The sequence below is a fragment of the Acytostelium subglobosum genome, assembly GCF_000787575.1.
Source record: "Acytostelium subglobosum LB1 DNA, scaffold: scaffold2, whole genome shotgun sequence".
Taxonomy (NCBI): Eukaryota; Evosea; class Eumycetozoa; order Acytosteliales; family Acytosteliaceae; genus Acytostelium; species Acytostelium subglobosum.
This window is the reverse complement of record NW_012236530.1, coordinates 80483-101313: the sequence shown is the minus strand read 5'-3', so window position 1 is coordinate 101313 and position 20831 is coordinate 80483. Positions and strand designations below refer to the sequence as shown.

The following is a 20831-nucleotide window of genomic DNA, read 5'->3' as shown; positions in this document are numbered from 1 at the left end:
AATCAATCAATCAATCAATCAATCAATCAATCAATGCCTGGCATGGATTGCTCCATGTAGTTGACTGTCTGTCCATCCTTTAAAAGGTCAGTACGACGACACCCACACACGATATATCTGTTCAACATCGTCACCCAGTCAGTGCATTACGCTTCCAGACTCAACCAACCTGTCCGGACAGGACAGCACCGGCCGAAGACATATAACCAATGCCATCATGATCACCAGGTGCTCTCTCCTACCTACCACTTAGCATATATATCTTGTTGTTGTCCTTACTTTATCTCTTGTGTTAATCTTCTAGATATATAAATATATCTTTACTTGTCAACTCCTTCTCATCATCATCGGCAAGCACAACATCTAATCTTTCATCATCAATATCCAATCAATATCCAATCAATCATACTTTATTTATTATTAATTATTCATCATCATAGATATATCTAATAAATCCAATAGATATCTCAACCTTATCCATCATCATCACAATCAATAATGGATATTTCCAACACAACATCAAACTCCTCTTCCTCCACATCAACATCCAGTTTGTGGCAAACTCAAACCCAGACATCTTCACCCCCACACACACACAACCAACAACATCATCAGACCAAACACCTGGCATCTCTTGAGGTCATCAGCCCATCCAATACATCTACCGATATAGATTTATTCGCAGAGTCTACCTATCCACTAACATCTACTACTGCCGACCAACAAAGTTCAACTTCCACCACATCTTCCTCCACCACTACTACAACAACGCATGTTATAACTTCAGCTGAACAACAACAACAAACGAACGATCTATTACATTGCATCACAATGACATATAATAATCAACAACAACAACAGCAACAAAATACATTATTTAATGAGTCAGACTCACCATCATCATCAATATCAAGCAGTACCAGTAGTAGTAGCCATGACCTGTCAATGTCACCTCTGTCCAATTCACCAAGCAATCAAGAGGTACCATATGCAACCGTTACCCAACTATCCCCATCATCCTCGTCAATTGACAACACTCCCAGGAAGCGTGGCCGTGATGATGATGCCCTCAGTTTCCTTGATAACTTCACCTCCACACCCACATCCAAGACTGAACAACAACAACAATCAAGTGGACGTCTACCATCAATCCATCACCTTGAGTTGGACAACACAAAGAGCAAGTCAGGTCTAGATGATGTTGTGTCAAGGACTGGCGGAGAACATGGTCACAAGAGAAAATCCAAGACTCCAAAGTTCACACTCAACACTGGAGCACTGGTGTCAAACAATAGTTCAGTCAATGTCCAGAGCCAAGTGCAAGGCTATGGCTCAGTTGCCAATAATGAATACAACACCAACAACTATCACAACTATCAACATCAATCATCCAATAGTAGTACACCTCAGCCATCATCACCCACAGCACTCAATCTCATGTCTGTCCAATACGCCAACACATACAACTCGAACAATGGTCCAAGCGCCACTGATTCATACTTCTCAGGCTCATCATCACTTGGCAATGAGTACTCCAACAACACGCATGGACATATGATAGGACAGAGCATGTTACCAACATCATCACACGTCATCAATGATACTGCTCCACCATCATTCATGGATAGTTATCATCACTCATCATCATCCAGTAGTAACATCCTGCTGGAACGTCCACAATCATATTTCAATTCAGCGTCGACATCCAATGTTAATGTCGGTCCAAAGATTGGCAGCGCACTTAGATATAGTGATCATCAACAACATTCATTACACACCACGCCCAACACTTCATCCAACAACTTATTCTCTCACTATTCTTATGATGCTGCACATGGTCTACAGTTGCCCAAGAAGACTCATAGAAGACGTCCAGCCAATGTAGACAAGTCAACTCTATATTGCCATCACTGCAGCACAAAGACCACGCCAGAGTGGCGTCGAGGACCAAATGGACCTGCCACCCTCTGCAATGCCTGTGGTCTGGCCTTTGCCAAGAAACAACGTGAGGAGGAGTCACAGAAGCTCATCATGCAGAGTCAACAACAACAATATGGCAATGTACGTACCAGTGCCAATCATCATCATCACGAGGCGTACACTGCCAGTCAGGTTGCCCTAGGTTATGGCCATCCTTCATCACTACCATTCATGTCATCGTCTTCTTCTGCAACACCATTGTCCAACTCATACCAATCATATCAAGCGTCAAAGTCCAACAACTACCTGACAACATCGCTCCCATTAATACCAGTGTCACATCAACATCGTCAACAACAGCAACAACAACAACAACTCTCCCTTATCGATTCAAGGAGGCAGATATTCTCAAATGGTAGTTAGACGACGACCTAGATAAATAAACAATACAATTATATATCTTTATTATTACTGTTTGATGCCTTGAGTATCTAGAATGATGTCATTGCAGAGATTGGTGATGCCTGAGATGATCTAGATGATCTTGGACGACAAGGTGGGGATGCATATCCTCTCATGATGTCTGAGCCTCCTGCCTCATCCTCCTCGCTAGAGGTTGACACTGTCTCATCCATCTTGGTGTGTGCCATCAGGGAGTTTGGTGACATCTGTACAATTGGATTATCTCCAAAGGTATTTGTATCACGATTGAATGTCATTCTATTCTCTCCTCCAAACTCCACCTCTAGTTGGTCGGCTGCGATGTAGTTCAACACCTCTGGTGCAACTCTTATACCATTCTCCTTCTTTGAATTGATGAACTTCACCTTTGACAATGTGACTTCATTAAAGAATGGTGTCACTAACTTCCAGAACAACCAGAACATAGTAGGTGGATCTAAGAATATAGCTTGACCCAGTCTCTCTGGACAATGATCTGATAATATATGTACACATTCCTTTAAATAACATGATTCAGTTTTATAGTTAGTAACTTATAGTACATTGTCAATGAACATGTTGCAAACATACCATTACAGACTTCATATCAAGATTCTTTCTTGAGAAGCCTTGAAAGTCAACAAAGAGAGTGACTGACTCGATGCCATTGTCTTCGTTCATTTGTTTGATAGAGTACTCTAGCCAGAACATTAGATTCTTCTTCTTTAGCTCTGTTGGCACTGACTTTGGGTCGTTTCTTGGACGTATCATAACGATGGGACGACCCATCCTATCTCTGCCATTTTGATAGATGGCACCACTCTTTGCCATCTCGACTACTTCCGAGAACTTGATATCTTGAGGTCTATTCTGTTTACGCCATTCCAGTGTTGCCCTTAACATCTTCTCGGACTTTTCAATATGATAATTTCTTGCTCTTAGATATCTCAACAAACATCTATCAGTACAGAATTGTTGTGACTCTACATCTTGTAGATCAGATAGATTTTTTCTTAATATTTTAAATGCCTCCAATTGACTAGGAGTGAGTGTTTTGAATGATGACATAGTTAAATAATAATAATAATATAAAAAGAGTTATTGATTTAATATAAGTTAAATAAATAGAGATAATTTAAATAAATACTAATATTTTATAAGTATGAATTATTGTATGTATTTTATGATATGTTATGATATACACACCTATATTATGAGTAGGATGAAGAAGTTGTAGGAAGTAAAGTATCTCAAGTTATGTGATAGTGAAGTATAAATAACCAATCTAGGACATTATTAACAAAGATTTAGATTGTCCATCTTCGTTCGGGAATCCCAATGTTCAAGGTCCAACTAACCAAACAGTGTGGGAGTAATTGTTGTCAACAACAAAAATTACCCAATTTGGTAAATGAAAGGACTAACCCCCAACCCCGATATTCGACAGCATCTCACTTGTGTCGTTTTATCGCCATGGTGTGTACCATCTTTGTTGTGTTTTTACAACTTACAAAGAAGAAGAAGAAGCACCCAAGGGTATATTGGACCAAGGTCACTGTTCAATTGTAAAATCTATCCTAATATGGAAGGAAATGTCCTTTTAAGTTTGTTGGTGTCTGACCAATCTAATCTTGTCTCCAATTTGAATTTGAACAACTAATGTTTATTATTCGGTTCCTTCTTGTGATCCAAAGAATATATCCTATTTAGGAATAGAACTGAGTTGATCACTATTAATTTTTTAGACTAGAAAGAAACGATTTATTCTTTTGATCGACAATGATTGACACAAACAATAGTTTTGATGTAGGGAAGACATCAGAACAGTACGAAAGAACAATCAATGCAAGAACAACAACAACAACAACAATCATTGCCACTTGAACGATGTGATCTTCATGGTCGGAAACAAAGGTTCTTGTGTATCACTTGCAAGGTACCATTATGTTCCAATTGTTTGATTACAAAGGAGCATTCCAATCATAAGATCTTCAGTATCGATGATATCAAGTTGGACTATTCAACAATAACTCACTCAAAGACTAAATCTGACAACGTTGCCTTCGGCCAGCCCTTTGTGCCTCGTCTATTCTACCTCTGGGACATGTTGCAGCAACTATCATTCACTTATAGCACATTGGATAAGTCAATCAAAGATGTTGCTGAGCACTTTAGACAAGAGCATGAGAAGTTGCGATTGGAGGAGCACAAGATGAACAGTCCTATTATCGAGGAATTCAAAAAGACAAGGTCGACAATGTCTGCCATCATCAAGGAGGTTGAGGACATCTCAATACTGTTCAAGATGGTCCCACTAAACAGTGATGATGATCTAGACTGTCATGATGATGGCAATGACGACTCTGAAATCAAACGTATAAATACAGAGTTGGTCGAGTTCATCAAGTCATCATCAACAACATTAGTGGATTATATGAAGAAGAACTTCAAACCTGTGACGGCTAGAGAAATCGAGCATCTCGGTGATAATGAGTTGATGGCGTTGGCACAAAAACGCCTGCAAACGATCAACACTCCTCATAGATTGACAAAGGCACTCAAAGCAACATTCACTGTCAAGCAGTCACAATCCTCTTCAATCTTCTCATATAAAGCAGCGTCGAATCACTGTGGCATCTACTCACCAGAGACAGGCAAGTGGACAAGCATTGATGTTGTTGGTGATAACGAACAGACGAATACATTTTCGGCGATTGTTTTTGCTTGTGACAATGTCTATGTATTTGGTGGATACTCCAATCCATCATATGAACGATATTCATTGAAAGAGCATCGATGGTACAAAGACCTTCCATTAATGGACGATATCGCAAATACAGGAATATCAGTTTGTTTTGATGGCGATTCATATATCTACTTGGTTGGTGGACATGACAACCTCAAACCATCAAACCAAGTGCATCGCTTCAATGTCCATACACAACAAGTCGAATCATTTGGAAGCATTCCTCTCAATCTTTGGTTCTCTTTTGTCGCTCATCACAATGGCAAACTATATATCTTGGGTGGACTCTATGAGGATTCACTCGAGAGCAAGACATTGATCACCTTTGATATCCGGACCAAGAAGACCAATATCAATAACTTAGATTTCAACAAGAGCATATATTCTTGTTGCTTCGATGGTGTTGACTCACTATACTACATCGAACCGATAGGTTTCCGTCAATTTTCCTTGTCAACTATGCAGGCCAAGGCTTTGAGCCTCCCCAGTGGGCTATCTTATGGCTATCCAATTGTCTATGACCCTAATGGCGACCAAGGAACAATATATATGCTCCAAGGTAAAGGAAGAAATCTCAAGTATTCCATCAAGCTCAATCAGTGGACCACCTTGAAAGATGACATGGAAACAGAGATATCTACTTGGTGTGGTGCATGTTTGATCCCACCAGAGAGCAAATAAATTGCTAGGTTGAGTATCGACCACTTAAGTTAAACAATCAAACAAAGAATAGTTTAGTAATAATCTATTATTAGTCTAAGATCATCATGGACATAGATGATATACAGATGATAAGGTGTGAAGCACATAATAAGAAGAAGAGGATACTATGTATAACATGCAAGATGTTGATATGTTCAGAGTGTACATTCACTGAGCAACATACATCTGATAAACATAGATTCATTAGTATCAATAGTATAGCTCAGTCGATTGACAGTGGAGACTATTGTGAACCATACTCTTCAAGGTTGGCGTACTTGTGGGATATGTTACAACAGTTATCTACAACACATCAGTCATTGGACAAGACGATCAAACGTGTTGTCGAGCATTATCGATTGCAACATGAGAGGTTGCGATTGGAGGAGCACAAGATCAACTCTCCTATCAATGATGAGCTGACAAAAACCAAGTCAACGATATCATCGATAATCAAAGAGATTGGTGATATCAATGTGTTGTTCAATGTTGTATCATCATCCTCAAATGAAAACACACTTCACTGGTGATGTCAATGAGCATGATTTCATACCATCTGATGATTCAATCTATTCAGCTGCTTCACAGAGTGTGGACAATGAGCTTGTTAAGCTTATCAAGTCATCAAAGACAATGGACCTATTTGTGGAGAGCCATTATCCATTGGTCATCAATGATTCAAACAACACAGAGACAATGCCTAACACTGGTGGTAGTAATGACATTGTATTGATGACAAGAGTGCAAGAGACAATCCAGAACATAGACACACCATATCATCTCACACATCCAATTCGTGTACCATCACTTGGTCGCCGAGGAAAGAAACATCGCGAAATAGGAGAATCAATCTTCACCATCAAGGAGCAAGGCGAAGAAGAAAAAGGACATTGTGGAATATATTCACTTCAGAATTCAAAGTGGACCAGTATCAATCCAATTCCATCGTCACTCTCAATTAATATGCCCTCCGCTGTGTGTGTCAAGGACAACATATACATATTTGGAGGCTGTCATAGTACATCGACATACTCAAGATATTCATTATCTGAACAATGCTGGTACCTTGACTTGCCAATGATTGGAATTTCACCAGGAAAAGGAATATCAGTATGCTATGATGGTGATACTTATATCTATCTGATAGGAGGAATAGGTGATTGTGATGCGGTTCTCAATCGAGTGGATCGCTTCAACGTTCTCACGCAACAGTTCGAACACCATGGAATCATTCCACTTGGCCTTTGGTTTTCTTTCACCAATTATCACCAAGGCAAGCTCTATGTCTTAGGTGGATTGTATAACGATGACGATCAAAGCAGGACTATAATCACTTTCGACATTGAGACAACGTGTCTCAGATTTCGCATCTTCACTTTGACCATTATATTATAGCATGTTCCTTCGATGGAAAAGACAAACTCTATTTCACCGTTATGGATAAACTCCTACAATTGACATTGCCATCAATGAAGTTGACAAAGCTGAACAAGACAGAGGATCTAAAGCGTGCATATTCATCCATATATCACAATGGAGCCCTCTATTTCATTCAAGGAAAAGGTCTCAATCTCAAGTACACCGTGGAGAATGCTGAGTGGACAGTAATCAATGATGGAGTCAGTCCTCTCACCATGGGGATGTGCAGTTCTTATCCACGACCAAAATGACTGACACTTCAGATTTACATCTAAATATTTATTACTAAATGGTTCAATAAATTATAATAACCAAATCAGGCACTGGTATTTTATGTATTAGTGACAGACCAAATTAAGATTAGGTCATTGGAAAAAGTAACCAATGTCATATATTTTATTATTTGTTGAGTAAGTGAGACATCTTTGTATACATAATAATATACTATAATATATATTTTAATAGAGAGAATGTTTATTAAAAAGATATTATTAAGAAGAGGGCCAAGTGAAGAGAATATAACTCTTCCAAAACCTATTGAAGAAGACACAAAGGATCTGAATCAAGTTGATGGAATAATGATTATTGAACCTCAACCAATGTTGTTGGAACATCCTGATTTAGTAGAACCAGAAAAGGCAGAGAAAAATGACCAAAAGGAGGAGGAAGTGGAAATACCCAACAATGAGAGCAAGAAAAGGAAGAGAGAGGAATATGAGGTCCACTTACCATGTTCAAGTGTTGCTGAAATGGACTTTGACTTTGACTTCAACAAAGCCGACTTTTTATTGGATGATATATTATGTTCTAAACACGATAGAAGGATAAAGGAAGTGATATGTATAACATGTAATCAACTAATGTGCTCAGAATGTACATTATCTGAACTACAACAACAACATAAAGGACATACTCTAGAGAGTGTAACAACAATCAAACAATCAATTGAGAAGGGCAAGTTCACCAAGGTCTACACAGAACGATTGAACTATCTCTACGACTTCCTTCAGAATGCGGGTGCTACACGTCAATCATTGTCGGACACGATCCAAGATGTGGATCAACACTATGCCAAACAACATAGGTTGCTTCAATATGAAGAGAACTTGGTAAAGGCTCCTGCAATCAAATCAATATCAAAGACAGATCGTATGATCTCGAAGGCACTCAAAGAGATGGGATCGATCAATGCTATGTTCAGAGCGTCCACTGATCAACTCAAGTTGGAAGACAACAACAACAACAATGATGACGATGATGATTCAATAGTTGTAACATCATCACTGGTGGACTCACTAAAGTCATCATCTTCAATGGAGGACTTTATTGAAACAAACTTCATTGAAGACTTGGAAAGAGAACCATTTTCCAACAATGAGCTGATGTCAAGAGCAATGGACACTGTGGAGAGATTTGATACATCATACGCCCTAACCAAGCAGTATCATGCTGTTGAATACACCGAGGAGACTGTAAAGACAAGTATCAAGTTGGTAGAGCACAAGAACCCAACTCAATTGTTCTGCTATGATATCAATGAGACTCAATATGGACTGCTATCTTTGGAAGACTCAAAGTGGACACACATTGGTGACCAAAACGAACCAACAACAGACATCTTAACATCAGTTTGCTATGCCAAGGATAACATTTACATCTTTGGAGGTGCCTACACCATGAAGACGTACTCACGCTACAGTGTCTCTGAGAGAAGATGGTATTACAACCTTCCAATGAATGGCATCAAGCCTGGATCTGGTATCTCTGCTTACTACAACGGCAAGTCTTTCATTTACTTGGTTGGAGGAAGAGGTACTGATGGAGAGTACCTCAACAGAGTGGATCGGTTCAATGTCAATACTCAACAGTTTGAGAGACTTGGATCAATTCCCATCAATCTATCATCATCATTCGTTAGTTACAATCAAAACAAGTTAACAATAGTTGGTGGTCTCTACAATGATGGCAAGAGGGACAATGATAGGATGAATGAGAACAATGAACTAAATGAAGGTAGTCAATCATTAATAGAGTTTGACACTAGGAGTCAAAAGTCAACAATCAAACATTTGGACACCTTCTTCTCGAATGAAGGTACAGTATGTTGTTTCGATAGCATTGGAAACTTATATGTATTGGATACATTCGACAGTGAATTCAAACGTATATCATTGTCAACATTGGAAGCAACTAAATTGTCCCCGATACCATCCTTTATTGAATGGACTCATCCCATAGTTTTTGATCCGGCAAGTCAGTCAATTATCATGGTTCATGACAAGGAACTCATATTTAGATATTCCATTCTAAATAATGAATGGAAGACGGAGAACCACAACACCATCAACTTCCAACTTGTTGGTCGGTCAGGTGCATGTTTGATCCAAGATTGATTGGTTGATTGTTCTTTTTGTTATTGTTGGATGGTGTGAATGAGAAATAAACTGCAAAAAAGGTGAAGAATTTGAAAAACGAACGAAGGTCATTCGCGAAGTGCTCAATTCTCATTCAAATACAAATGCTTTACACTTTACTTAATTATTCAATCTATACAAATACATTTATATACAGATACATTAATACATACATATAATGTCAAACAAGAAACAACAACAAAAACAACAACAACAGGAGGATGCTGAATATATAGATCCAAATGATACTGCACAAGAGGTATTGCTGGAAACAGCAGAGAATTCAATGATGGACGACGATGATGATATGAACAATGGAGATCATAACGATGATGAGGATGATGATCAAGATGAGGATGGCGATGACAATGATAATAATATGCAGATGGGTCAAGATGATGATATGGAGGACTTTGTCGATGAGTCTGTACAAGGATTCTTTGATCACAAGGAGAGTGTCTATTGTGTGTCAATCAACGGACAGCATCAAGACGTCATTGCCACGGGTGGTGGTGATGATCTGGCCTACCTGTGGAGCGTCGGTGATGGAAAGATGGTTCACAAGCTCGAAGGACACAAGGACTCGGTCAGCTCGATCGAGTTCAACTTTGATGGCAGCCTCGTCGCTACAGGAGGCATGGACGGCACTGTCAAGGTGTGGGACGTCGCCACTGGTAAGCAAACTGTCACTCTGGAGGGTCCCAGCGAGTCTGTCGAGTGGATCAAGTGGCACCCACGTGGCAACGTTCTGATCGCCGGTGCTTCAGACTGCATGGGATTCCTGTGGTCGACGCTCAAGGGCGACCTGATGTCAACATTCTCTGGTCACAGTGCACCGCTGACCGCAGGAAACTATACACCAGATGGAAAGCGTGTGGTCACCGTGTCTGAGGATGGCACTCTCAGAGTGTGGAATCCAAAGGACGGCTCTATGGCCGGTGTCATTCAAGGTCACGGATTCCATGAGGGACCCATCAGCACCTTGGCTATTCGTTCCGATGGTGTACTAGCAATCACAGGTGGAGAGGATCACTTTGCCTGTATCTCAAACATCAACACATTCAAGACTGTTGGAAGGCTGATGGGACACACTGATACAGTTGAGGCTGTTGCCTTCTCCAATACCAATCCAAAGTATGTTGTTGGACATTGAATGATGAAAGGTCTACATACTAACCATGTCTATAATATATAGCTTTGCAATTACAGGATCAATGGATGGAACAGTTAGAGTATGGGATGTTAACTCACAACAGCCAAGGACAATGATGAAGCATAAGAGCGGAACATGTATTACAAAGATCATCGTACATCCAACTCAACCAATTGTATACAGTTCATCCACTGATAAGACTATATGTCTGTGGGACGAGCGTAATGGACAGCTGATCAAGCAGTTCCCCGGCCACCAAGACTCTATTCTCGACTTTGATATTACACGCGATGGCAGCACCATTGTCACTGCAGGAGATGACAAGGTATCACTAGTTTTCTCAATGTTCGCTCAGACTGCTCAACCAAATGCTACCGTCTCCAACACTACCCAACAATCATCAACTACTACTACCATGCAATAAATATATAAGTGTTTGGTAGCTTTATTTAAATATAAAGATGATGATGATGTATTATTACATGTACATATAAGTTAGTTAATGCTTCAAGGCATTGAGGAACCAGTTATACTGTCTCCATGAGAATACTGATGATACAATCGAGCGCACTAACCAAGGCACCTGGTTGTTGAATGACTTTGCCATCACTTTGTCGTGGTAGGATGCATCGACCATGGCACAGATGGCAAAGGCGGCACCTTCCTCCTTTTGTGTGAATGACTTGACAGCATCAGACACCTTGTTCTGGGATGCTGTTGGGATGTCCAACAAGTTAGGGAATAGCAGTCTCTCCTCATCCAATGTGTGCTCCTCAATGGCCTTGGCGGCCTCCTTCCACTTTGAATCCAAGGCAGAGATATGAGTCTTGAGGTCCGCGGCTTGGGTTCGGACATCACACTCCTCAATACGATGCAGGATGGTCTTTAGCTCATCGTAGGCAGTCTCCCAGCCAGCATGTTGAGTGTCAAGGTATTCCAAGTAGGGCTTGATAGTTGGTTTCTCATTGATGAACCATGGCCATACAATCTTCTCCTCACTCTGATGATGATTGTGTAGGAATAGCATTGCTTGACGTATAGCATCATTGACAATGATCACCTCCTTCTTGGACTTTGGCTCCCATCTCTCTAACTTATGCTCAACCAGAGTGAATAGACGTCTGATTGTTGTGTGGCCCCATAACCAACCATGTAGATGGAAGTTTGGATTAGAATATGCTACTTCATATGATATTGAAGGATATTCTTCTCCTGATATTGATATAGTTGTATTATTAATTGTTACTGTAGACATTATGTTCTTATATTTGATTGATTGACTTGATTGATTGTGTTGTATGAGTGAAACTTAAGTTGTTTAAGTAGTATCCCGCCACCTTCTGATGGAATAGTCTTTGCCCTTGACTTTTAAGAATTTACAAAACTATTAATAGAAGGGGTATGTAGAACATACTTCTACGTCAACCAGGTTATATGTCAAAGGTGTCATATAAAAGAGTGTTGAGCACTCGACATTGGAGCACCAATCAACCAAACACACCCACCAATCATTTCGAGGCAATGGTGATCCTCCAAACAAACAATGTCGCTCCACACCCTACAACATCAACACAACATCACACCACTTCGATCTTCAGGTCTTAATCCCTCGATTATGTATATATTGTTCTTACAACAATCTACAATGTTGTTCTATTACTTGTATTATTATTTGTTTAGTTTGGTTCTAATGGAAAGTGAAAGTCTATATGATCACCATCTGTTGTGTTGGCGTTATGTTGATGATGGTGGAGATGGTGGTGCTCATGCATCTGATCATGATGATGGTCTTGGTGATCCTGTTGTTGCATGGGATGTAGCTCTAGGTATTGGCTGTAGATCTCATCGGCTCGCTTTCTCTTGCCACCAATTGATAGTGGTGCTCCTGTAATGTCTGCTTCTCTGCCACCATAGTTGGTATCGGTCATCATGTTGGAACATTCGTTATCGTGCTGGTCCATTGCAAGTCCGGCCACAACCTCTGCTTCGTTGTATAGTTGTTGGCCATTATCCATTGATTGGTTCTCTTGATGTTGTTGGTAGTTGATTGTCTGAGAGTCAGCATCGTGGATATTGTAAGATTGTCCAAAAATATCACTGCTATCCATTGTATGTTGCTGTTGCTCTTGCTCCTGTTGTGGTTGTTGTCGTTCGGTAGTGTGCCAGCTTGATTGGCCATTGTTGATGTCATCAGCAATGTTAACTTGTTGTTGTTGTTGTTGTTGGTCGACTTGGTAGTGCTGTTCCTGTTGCTGTTGCTGCTGCTGATACAGTCCATTGTCGTTCTCTGTGTATTCACCACCACCACCATTGGTTTGTTGCGCTTCATTGTTGTTGATGTTGATCTCTTCCTGTTGTTGTTGTTGATCTTGGATAAAGTTATCAAAGTTGATCTCCATTGTTGGGAACTGAAACATTGGCTCCACTGATACTCCTGGTGTTGGTGCTGCCGATGCGACAGTTGAGGTTTCCGATATTGGAGCTTGTGATGTTTGGATTACTGGAAGATATGGTGGAGGTGTCGTGTATGTTATGTTGTCAACCGGCGTCATTGGTACGTCTGTGCCTGGAGACGACATCTCTATCATTGGTGATGATTGGAGCGAGGAGGACGGGGTGGACAATGATGACGACGGTGTTCCATACGGGGGAACCATAATGGTACCATCACTGTTGCTCAACAAGGTCGATGATTGGAATGCTGGAACTGTGGCCACACCTGGATCACTCTCTGCCAACACCTTTCTCTTCTTCTGCTTCAGAGGTGCCATAGGGAACTGGATCGTATTGGACAACAAGGAGAGTATATATTTGTATTGTGAGTCATTGAGCAGACCGGCCTTCCAGTCCGCCTTGTCCTTTGCAGTCCTGGCATCCATGTCTTTGTACATTTGGTCCATCTTTAATCTCTCTGTGATCTGATAGTTGGAATTGAAAGTTAGCAAGACTGGACTGATTGTTGATCCAACTACACAGCCTAGGATGACATACCCTTGTTGCCTTCCTGTTGGCTACGAGCCTTCTCAAGGCGTCGAGTAACAATCGTCCCCATGTTGGGTTGGTCTTGGAAGATGGTTCCTCATGGATGATAGGAATGTCTAGGATATACTCTAGACTGTTTGGTATCTCCACGCCTCGATTGTTTGCAAGAATGGTCTTGTTGGGCTTGGGGATGGCGTGGTAGAGCTTGGCATTTGGTGTGTTGGTCTTGATGTACTTTCCATCCGCTGTTAGAATATACTCTAATGATGTTCTGATGATGTTTGGTCCAGTCGTTGTCGTTCTTTTGATACCTGTCGTTACGAATCCAGCTGATGGTACAAAGTTCTTTGTATTGGTGGATGATGTTCCTGTTGTTGATGTAGATATTGTTGGCTTTATATTGTTTGTTGTTGTTGCTGCTGTTGATGTTGCAGTTGGTGTAGTTGTTGGCTTTGGTGTTAGATTGGATATAGGTGTTGTTGGCTTTGGATTGATAGTGGTGGTGTTGCTTCCATTGGTCGTGATGATCTTGGGCTTGGTAGGGAAAGGAGTCACAGGAGTGATACCAACACAGCACTTTCCTTGACATGGTCTTGTGGTGATTCTTGGTGCCGTGGTAGTCTTCCCTTCTGTACCTTCAGCTTTAATGTTTGTTGATGGAGCTGTATTATTGGTTGGTTGTGCATTTGGTTTAACTATTGTTGTTGATGATGAAGGTAAATTGTTTGTTGTTGTTGGTGTTTGTAAAGTTTTGATTGTTTGTGTTGTAATTGATGTATTTGTTGTTGATGTTGATGTTGTTGATGTTGTTGTTGGTGGTGTAGTTGTTATTGTAGTTGTTGTTGATGATTTACTACTCTCCTTCATTGCGTTGACCTGCTTAAGATTGCTACCATCTGATCTAATCGCAATACATAATAATGTTGTTGATAAGATAATAGTAAAGAGAACAATGCATAAACATTTGAACTTGGTGTACTTTCGTTCGTCTCAAAGTACAAACATTAAAATTCATTTAAAATCAAATCCCAAACTATGAACTCAAGACACCACCTAATTGATTAATGCTATGTTATTACTTTGATCCTATGAGTGTAATATCTTTACACTTTGGGATGTTATATATTTATATATTATATATTATATTATATACATTTACAGACACTAGTGTTTCAACAATTTCAATGCACAGAACACTTCGTGCTTTGATATAGACATTGATGAACCCACAAGTATATATGTCGATGACAACCTTCTCGTTTAGATATCCTCCATAGAGAAAATAAGATCTAATTAAGGTATATGGTATGTTAGTATATGATAATAATGTTGGATCGATCATATACAATACATACCATCTTCACTATTATTGTTACTATTGATTGTGTTCAGGAAACTACCACTATATCTCTCCTCCTCGTCAGCCTTGAAACGACTGGTAGAGGTGGTGCGCATGGGTGGCATGGCATCGATTGGATAGCTGTCATCAAAATGGTTAATGACAAACTTTGTTGGGGACAAACGTTGCTGTTGTTGGCTCTGATGTGAATTCTGTTTGTTCTGTACAGCCATCAGATATGGCGACGTTGGCATCCCATTGGATCCTCTCGATTGCATTTGGAAGTTATGATTCAACAAGTAGGCCATGATATTATATGTAATAACTTATGTAATTATTATATGGATATTTGGAATATATGGAATATTATAGCTAGGATAATATGGATTATTGTCGAAATGAATGAATATTAGTATTCTGACTATTGCTTAAACAACATCTGAAGTGGCACTATCCACCTTTAATCATATATAAATATCTCTCCGGAAATGATGGATGCAATTTAATTATCTTTGAACGGATGGATGGACGGACAGTGGATGGTTCAACCAACCAACTTCCACACACTACTACTACTATATCACTAAAACACAACAGACACAATCTTAAACAAACTAGCACACCCCATTAACTCCAACTCCTATCACTGATATTGACATTTCACCTCTGTATTGACTTATATCATTGACGATTGTGTGGTATGTGGTAGTTGGTTGACACGATGTGTATGCGTGTGTGTAGGTCCGTTGTCATAAATTAATTGACATCAATGGTGTAAGATGACAGTTCAGTGTTGGTTGGTGTGTGCCAATATGATCGTTGATTGGAATCGATATGAGATTGACAACCCCGAGTTTAACGGGGAAGTTGACAAAGGGGGGATACATGATGGACAACATTTATATTGGATAGAGTAAATGATCAGGTGATCGATCAATTCTACGATACACACAAACACATACACTAATATGGTATCTGAATAACCAGTGATCGTTTGAAATTGAATTGGTGACATTATACAAGTAATTCCAACTTTCCATTTAGAGTCAATTTCGTCGTTTCCAAAATCATCTGTAGTATGGTCACAGTGACCACAACACATAATAATGGGGACATTAACTTGATTGATTGTTTGATTGAATGATAATTGTAGTATTGATTAATTGTATATTACATGATATTATTACAAATAGAATGCATACCTTAATTTATACAATGATGATGGATAATTACCAACAAACCAGTCTGTTACAGTATTTATAGTAGATGGTTCAATCCAGGTTGAGCATGAACACACAACTGGAAAGTCGTGGTAACTCTTAGTTTAGTGCAATGCACTGACTTATTTACTCACTGACCGACTGGGTGATACAAACCTTATACAATAAACGATCTCAATATCCAATGAATTTAGTTCGTTCTACAATGTGTGTGTGGGTTCACACATTCAGCAAACAATTTATCCTCCAATAGGATTTATAGTTTAAAAAGACAGTTTCCATTTGAATAACAATATTTGATTTATGTCCAATCAATTCAATTCCATTCCTCATGAACAATTTGAAGGGGTTTTGTCGTCATGGCCCCTACAACTATCAAACACTGACTCGTAATACCTCATTTGAAAGTCGTCGTCTAGACTAGTGCGTTGACAGAGACTGGTTCAGAGCACGCCATTGCGCCTTGTTGGTGATATCCTGTATGTTGGGAAGGGTCCTTGTTTGAACGAGTTGTATTCGTTTTGTATGAGTGAGGTGTTGTTGATCTTATCCGTCATCGTCCTACTTGACCTTCTCAACTCAATGTTGATTGAATGATGGTATAAACTGCAGCAATAGATAGGTTGCCATTATCTCTAGTGATCATCACATTTGAATAGATAATTAATAATTGTTGTGAAATTGTGAAGGGGTCTTAAAGTTTATAAAGTGAAAGATAGAAGTAGCACTGTAATTTGATTCACACACTAAAACTTGTTATAAATTACTTTATATATATATATATATATGTCTAATGGGTGATGGAGACAAGTGACAGTGAGGACTCAGCCGTTTATACGAATAGAAAGAGAGGTGCAACATTGCCTTATGCTGATATTAATAGCAGTGTCGATGATGAAGATGATGACGATGTAGAGGACGCTCATGATGTCGACGACGATGATGATGATCAACATGATGGCACATCTTCTGCACCACCTGTAAAGAGGAAGCCAGGACGTCCACCAGGGCGACGCGGCAGACCTCCTGGGCGAGGCGCGAGGAGTAATAGCAACACTGGCAATCGACAGGCTGGCTCAAAGAAGACAAACGCTGCGTCAAAAGTCAACAAGGGAAAGAAGAATAGAACACATCAACAGCAACACGAAGATGATGAAGATGATGACTATCAAGATGACGAGTATTATGAGGACGATGGTGATTCTGCCTCAAAGAAGAAGCACAACTCCTCAATGGACATTGACGATGCAGACGTCAGTGAAGAGATGTCTGCAATGGATGACGATGAAGACGAAGACATGGAGGACGAAGTGGATTTTGAACCCGACGAGAGTATGGACAATGAGGACGAGGAGTCTAGCAAACCGGCCAAGGGTGGTGGAGGTGGCAGAGGCGGCCACCAGCGAAAGCAACATGGAGAGAAGACTGTAATAACATCGGATGCCGCACGAAGGAAGAAACAGCAACGACAACAAGACAGTGTAGAATCACTAGCTCTACAAACGACATCAACTACTACACTACCCAGCATGTCATCACCGCCAAGGAGTGCGCGACTACAGGCTGCTGCAGCAAACAAAGATGCTGCAGCTGAACACAAGACTGAGGAGCAGCCTGCAGTGCCCTATCATTGCGACTACTGTCAGAAGGACATCAGTAGTTCAGTGCGCATTCGATGCTCAGTGTGTGAGGACTTTGATCTGTGTCTCGAATGCTTCAGCGTTGGCGTTGAGATCACACCACACAAGAACTATCACGACTACCATGTCGTGGACAACATGCACTTCCCCATGTTCACCGAGGACTGGGGTGCAGACGAAGAGCTACTACTACTAGAGGCTGTGGAGATGTTCAGGATGGGCAATTGGAATGAGGTCAGCGAGAACGTCGGTCACAAGTCACCAATGGAATGCAAGACACATTACTTTACCTATTATCTAAACACTAATACATCACCATTACCAGTATGTATCAACAAACAACAGAATAACAAGGTGATGATCATACACTAACTTTATGATGGCAACCTTTACAGGATGTGTCCAAGGTATTGACAACGAATGAGACTGTAAACTTTAAGAGAGCAAAGGCAACAAAGTACAACCCTACAGATAGGAAGAAAGGACCTCAAACTGATTCAGAGGGTCCATCAGGACCCGTAACAGACTCTGTTGGATTTATGAAGAACAGAGGACAGTTTGAATCAGAGTTTGATAATGATGCCGAGGTAGTTGTCAAGGATCTTACATTTGAACAAGATGATACTACTTCAGATAGAGGTATGATTGATTGTATATATAATCACAGTCGTCAATGGATAGTTATACTTACAAATATATATCTTCCAAACAGAGACTAAACACCAGGTATTGGAAGCATATAGCCATAGACTGGACGAAAGAATCAGAAGAAGGAACTTTATCATTGAAAAGGGACTATTGGAGTATAAGAAGGTATGGTAATCAATCTGATAGTGCACTTCTTGGTTCTAACCATTCATCCATCCATCCAAATAGATTGAAAGAAAGAGATTGAAGACAGATAAGGAGATATATAACTCAATGAAGGTATTCCTTCAGGTCATGTCAAAGGAGGATCATGAGAAGCTGGTCAATGGAATAATAGCAGAGAAGAACATGAGGGAGCGAATTGAACAGTTGCAGAACTATAGAATGAATGGTGTGCGCACACAGGAGGAAAGTCTTCAGTACGATGAGGATAAGCGAAAGAGGGACGCAGAGAGGAACCTCAGAAAGACCAAGAGCGATCTGGCCTATCACACTGAGAAGCCACCAGTCATCAAGAACCTGAAACAGATGACCAAGGAGAAGGAGGAGATATTCTTGGGCATTGGAAAGGGTGCCACTGAGCGCAAGTCGCTCAAGATTCGAAAGAATGTCTCACTGGAGATGGATGGTTTGCCAAACGTCGACGCGCTCTCTGTCAAGGAGAAGCAGCTCTGTTCAAACCTGCGACTATTGCCACATCAATACCTGTTGATCAAGGAACTGCTCATTGGTGAGAACCTCAAGACTGGCAAGCTCAAACTGAGCACCGCCAACAAGCTGTTGAAGCTCGAGTCGGCCAAGGTTGTCAAGATTTACGAGTTCTTTGAACAAAGTGGATGGATCAAGAGAGACGGTCCTGCACCTGCTCCTGCCTCTGGAGGACTGACACAGAACATCACTAGTCATGCCAGCTCAGCCAACTAATGTGCACCCTGTAAATAAATGACTGTCACAACAATGATGCATGTATGATTGAGTTGAAGCCCAACCACATTGATATATTGATCAAGCTTTGTTGTTCTTTGGTCGCTCTTGTTCCACCTTTATAGCAAGTTCCTTGAAGATTGGATGTAGGAACTTTCCTCTTGTAGAATCAAAGAATGACTGTAGATCCTTTCCTTGCGCTTTCTCGTACTCTAGAGCCTGTAGTATCATCTCGAACTTGTCAAAGTCCTTGACCAACAATGCTTCGTCTGTCTTTGCTTCTTCATATTCGAGCCACAGATTGTAAATCTCAATACCTGATTCGTTATTGAGTGTATCCTTTATCTTGATCATTGCGTCCTGTCAATCAGAGAGTAGAAGTGAGTCAAAGTGATCTTTCTTTGTTCTTAATCATACAACCAACCTACTTGCTCAAGTTTAAACTTCTCTTCTTTTGATATCTTATCGTAGGGAGTGAAGTCACCGACAATGGATTCGCCTAGATCATGAACTAAGGCCATCTTGATACACTTTGTTCTGTCAATGGGTAAGCCGCTGTTTACACCTTTGGTGTTGCTGTCAAGTGACATGCCAAACAATGACATGCGATACATGTGATCAGATATTGATTCAGGCAGGTGAATGCCATTGTTCACCCAACCAGTTCTCTTTGTGGTCTATTTATCGATAGAGTTAGAGTCTGTTGTCATTGATATTGGTAATGTGATGTATAGATACCTTGAGAAGTCCACAAATCTTATAGAATTCCAACAATGATGACATTTATTCTTAAATGACCTCTTTGAAATTGGAATATTGTTATTCATTGTTGGAATTAAGGTCTAAATTGAAAGTTTAATATTCTATTTATAAATGGTTATTAATATAATCTAACCATTATTAAAAACACTATAAATTAAAGTTTAATTTGTTCCTGGAATAATTTAAAAAAGGAGCCGACTCTAATCAACAACCGCTTTTTTCCGTTCAAAATCAATTCCAGGGAACTCGCCATTTTCAATATTCTCTTAGCTCAGCGGAAGAGCATTTGACTTCGAATCAAATGGTCAAGGGTTCGAACCCCTTAAGAGAATAGAACCTTTTTATTTTAATTGTGAAACTTGGAACCCATTGGCCATGTCTAGGGCAGCCGTGTCGATGGTGTTGTCGTGGATCAGTCTCTCGAGGAATAATAATAAACTTATTGATCTTTATATTAAAGAATAATGTAACATGAGGAACTTTCCAGAGTCGAATGATTCGTTTTCCAAAGTGTTTTGATG

General features: G+C 40.2%; 10 protein-coding genes across 10 annotated transcripts; 5 read left to right on the top strand and 5 right to left on the bottom strand.

Annotated features, from left to right (window-relative positions):
* Window positions 1-831: 831 nt before the first annotated feature.
* On the top strand, window positions 832-2343 carry SAMD00019534_008160 (hypothetical protein; the record flags this gene model as incomplete). The annotated part of the gene is made up of 1 exon (XM_012902783.1): window positions 832-2343. One exon carries the CDS (start codon window positions 832-834, stop codon window positions 2341-2343), a length of 1512 nt encoding a protein of 503 aa, XP_012758237.1.
* A 74-nt stretch (window positions 2344-2417) lies between these two features.
* On the bottom strand, window positions 2418-3420 carry SAMD00019534_008150 (hypothetical protein; the record flags this gene model as incomplete). The annotated part of the gene is made up of 2 exons (XM_012902782.1): window positions 2418-2879; window positions 2953-3420. Coding segments are annotated over 2 exons (930 nt in total), but the record flags the coding sequence as incomplete, so codon positions are not given.
* Window positions 3421-4204: 784 nt separating this feature from the next.
* Window positions 4205-5788, top strand: SAMD00019534_008140 (hypothetical protein; the record flags this gene model as incomplete). Its single annotated transcript, XM_012902781.1, has 1 exon — window positions 4205-5788. One exon carries the CDS (start codon window positions 4205-4207, stop codon window positions 5786-5788), a length of 1584 nt encoding a protein of 527 aa, XP_012758235.1.
* A 2300-nt stretch (window positions 5789-8088) lies between these two features.
* Window positions 8089-9466, top strand: SAMD00019534_008130 (hypothetical protein; the record flags this gene model as incomplete). Its single annotated transcript, XM_012902780.1, has 2 exons — window positions 8089-9327; window positions 9416-9466. The coding sequence occupies 2 exons, from the start codon at window positions 8089-8091 to the stop codon at window positions 9464-9466; spliced, it is 1290 nt and encodes a 429-aa protein (XP_012758234.1).
* Window positions 9467-9808: 342 nt separating this feature from the next.
* Window positions 9809-11213, top strand: SAMD00019534_008120 (hypothetical protein; the record flags this gene model as incomplete). Its single annotated transcript, XM_012902779.1, has 3 exons — window positions 9809-10001; window positions 10050-10776; window positions 10838-11213. Coding segments are annotated over 3 exons (1296 nt in total), but the record flags the coding sequence as incomplete, so codon positions are not given.
* An 87-nt stretch (window positions 11214-11300) lies between these two features.
* SAMD00019534_008110 (hypothetical protein) lies at window positions 11301-11969 on the bottom strand (the record flags this gene model as incomplete). Its single annotated transcript, XM_012902778.1, has 1 exon — window positions 11301-11969. A coding segment is annotated over one exon (669 nt), but the record flags the coding sequence as incomplete, so codon positions are not given.
* Window positions 11970-13624: 1655 nt separating this feature from the next.
* Window positions 13625-14734, bottom strand: SAMD00019534_008100 (hypothetical protein; the record flags this gene model as incomplete). Its single annotated transcript, XM_012902777.1, has 1 exon — window positions 13625-14734. A coding segment is annotated over one exon (1110 nt), but the record flags the coding sequence as incomplete, so codon positions are not given.
* A 303-nt stretch (window positions 14735-15037) lies between these two features.
* On the bottom strand, window positions 15038-15424 carry SAMD00019534_008090 (hypothetical protein; the record flags this gene model as incomplete). The annotated part of the gene is made up of 2 exons (XM_012902776.1): window positions 15038-15066; window positions 15133-15424. 2 exons carry the CDS (start codon window positions 15422-15424, stop codon window positions 15038-15040), a joined length of 321 nt encoding a protein of 106 aa, XP_012758230.1.
* A 1712-nt stretch (window positions 15425-17136) lies between these two features.
* Window positions 17137-19548, top strand: SAMD00019534_008080 (hypothetical protein; the record flags this gene model as incomplete). The annotated part of the gene is made up of 4 exons (XM_012902775.1): window positions 17137-18300; window positions 18372-18615; window positions 18689-18789; window positions 18853-19548. 4 exons carry the CDS (start codon window positions 17137-17139, stop codon window positions 19546-19548), a joined length of 2205 nt encoding a protein of 734 aa, XP_012758229.1.
* An 81-nt stretch (window positions 19549-19629) lies between these two features.
* Window positions 19630-20331, bottom strand: SAMD00019534_008070 (hypothetical protein; the record flags this gene model as incomplete). Its single annotated transcript, XM_012902774.1, has 3 exons — window positions 19630-19908; window positions 19977-20225; window positions 20287-20331. 3 exons carry the CDS (start codon window positions 20329-20331, stop codon window positions 19630-19632), a joined length of 573 nt encoding a protein of 190 aa, XP_012758228.1.
* Window positions 20332-20831: the final 500 nt, after the last annotated feature.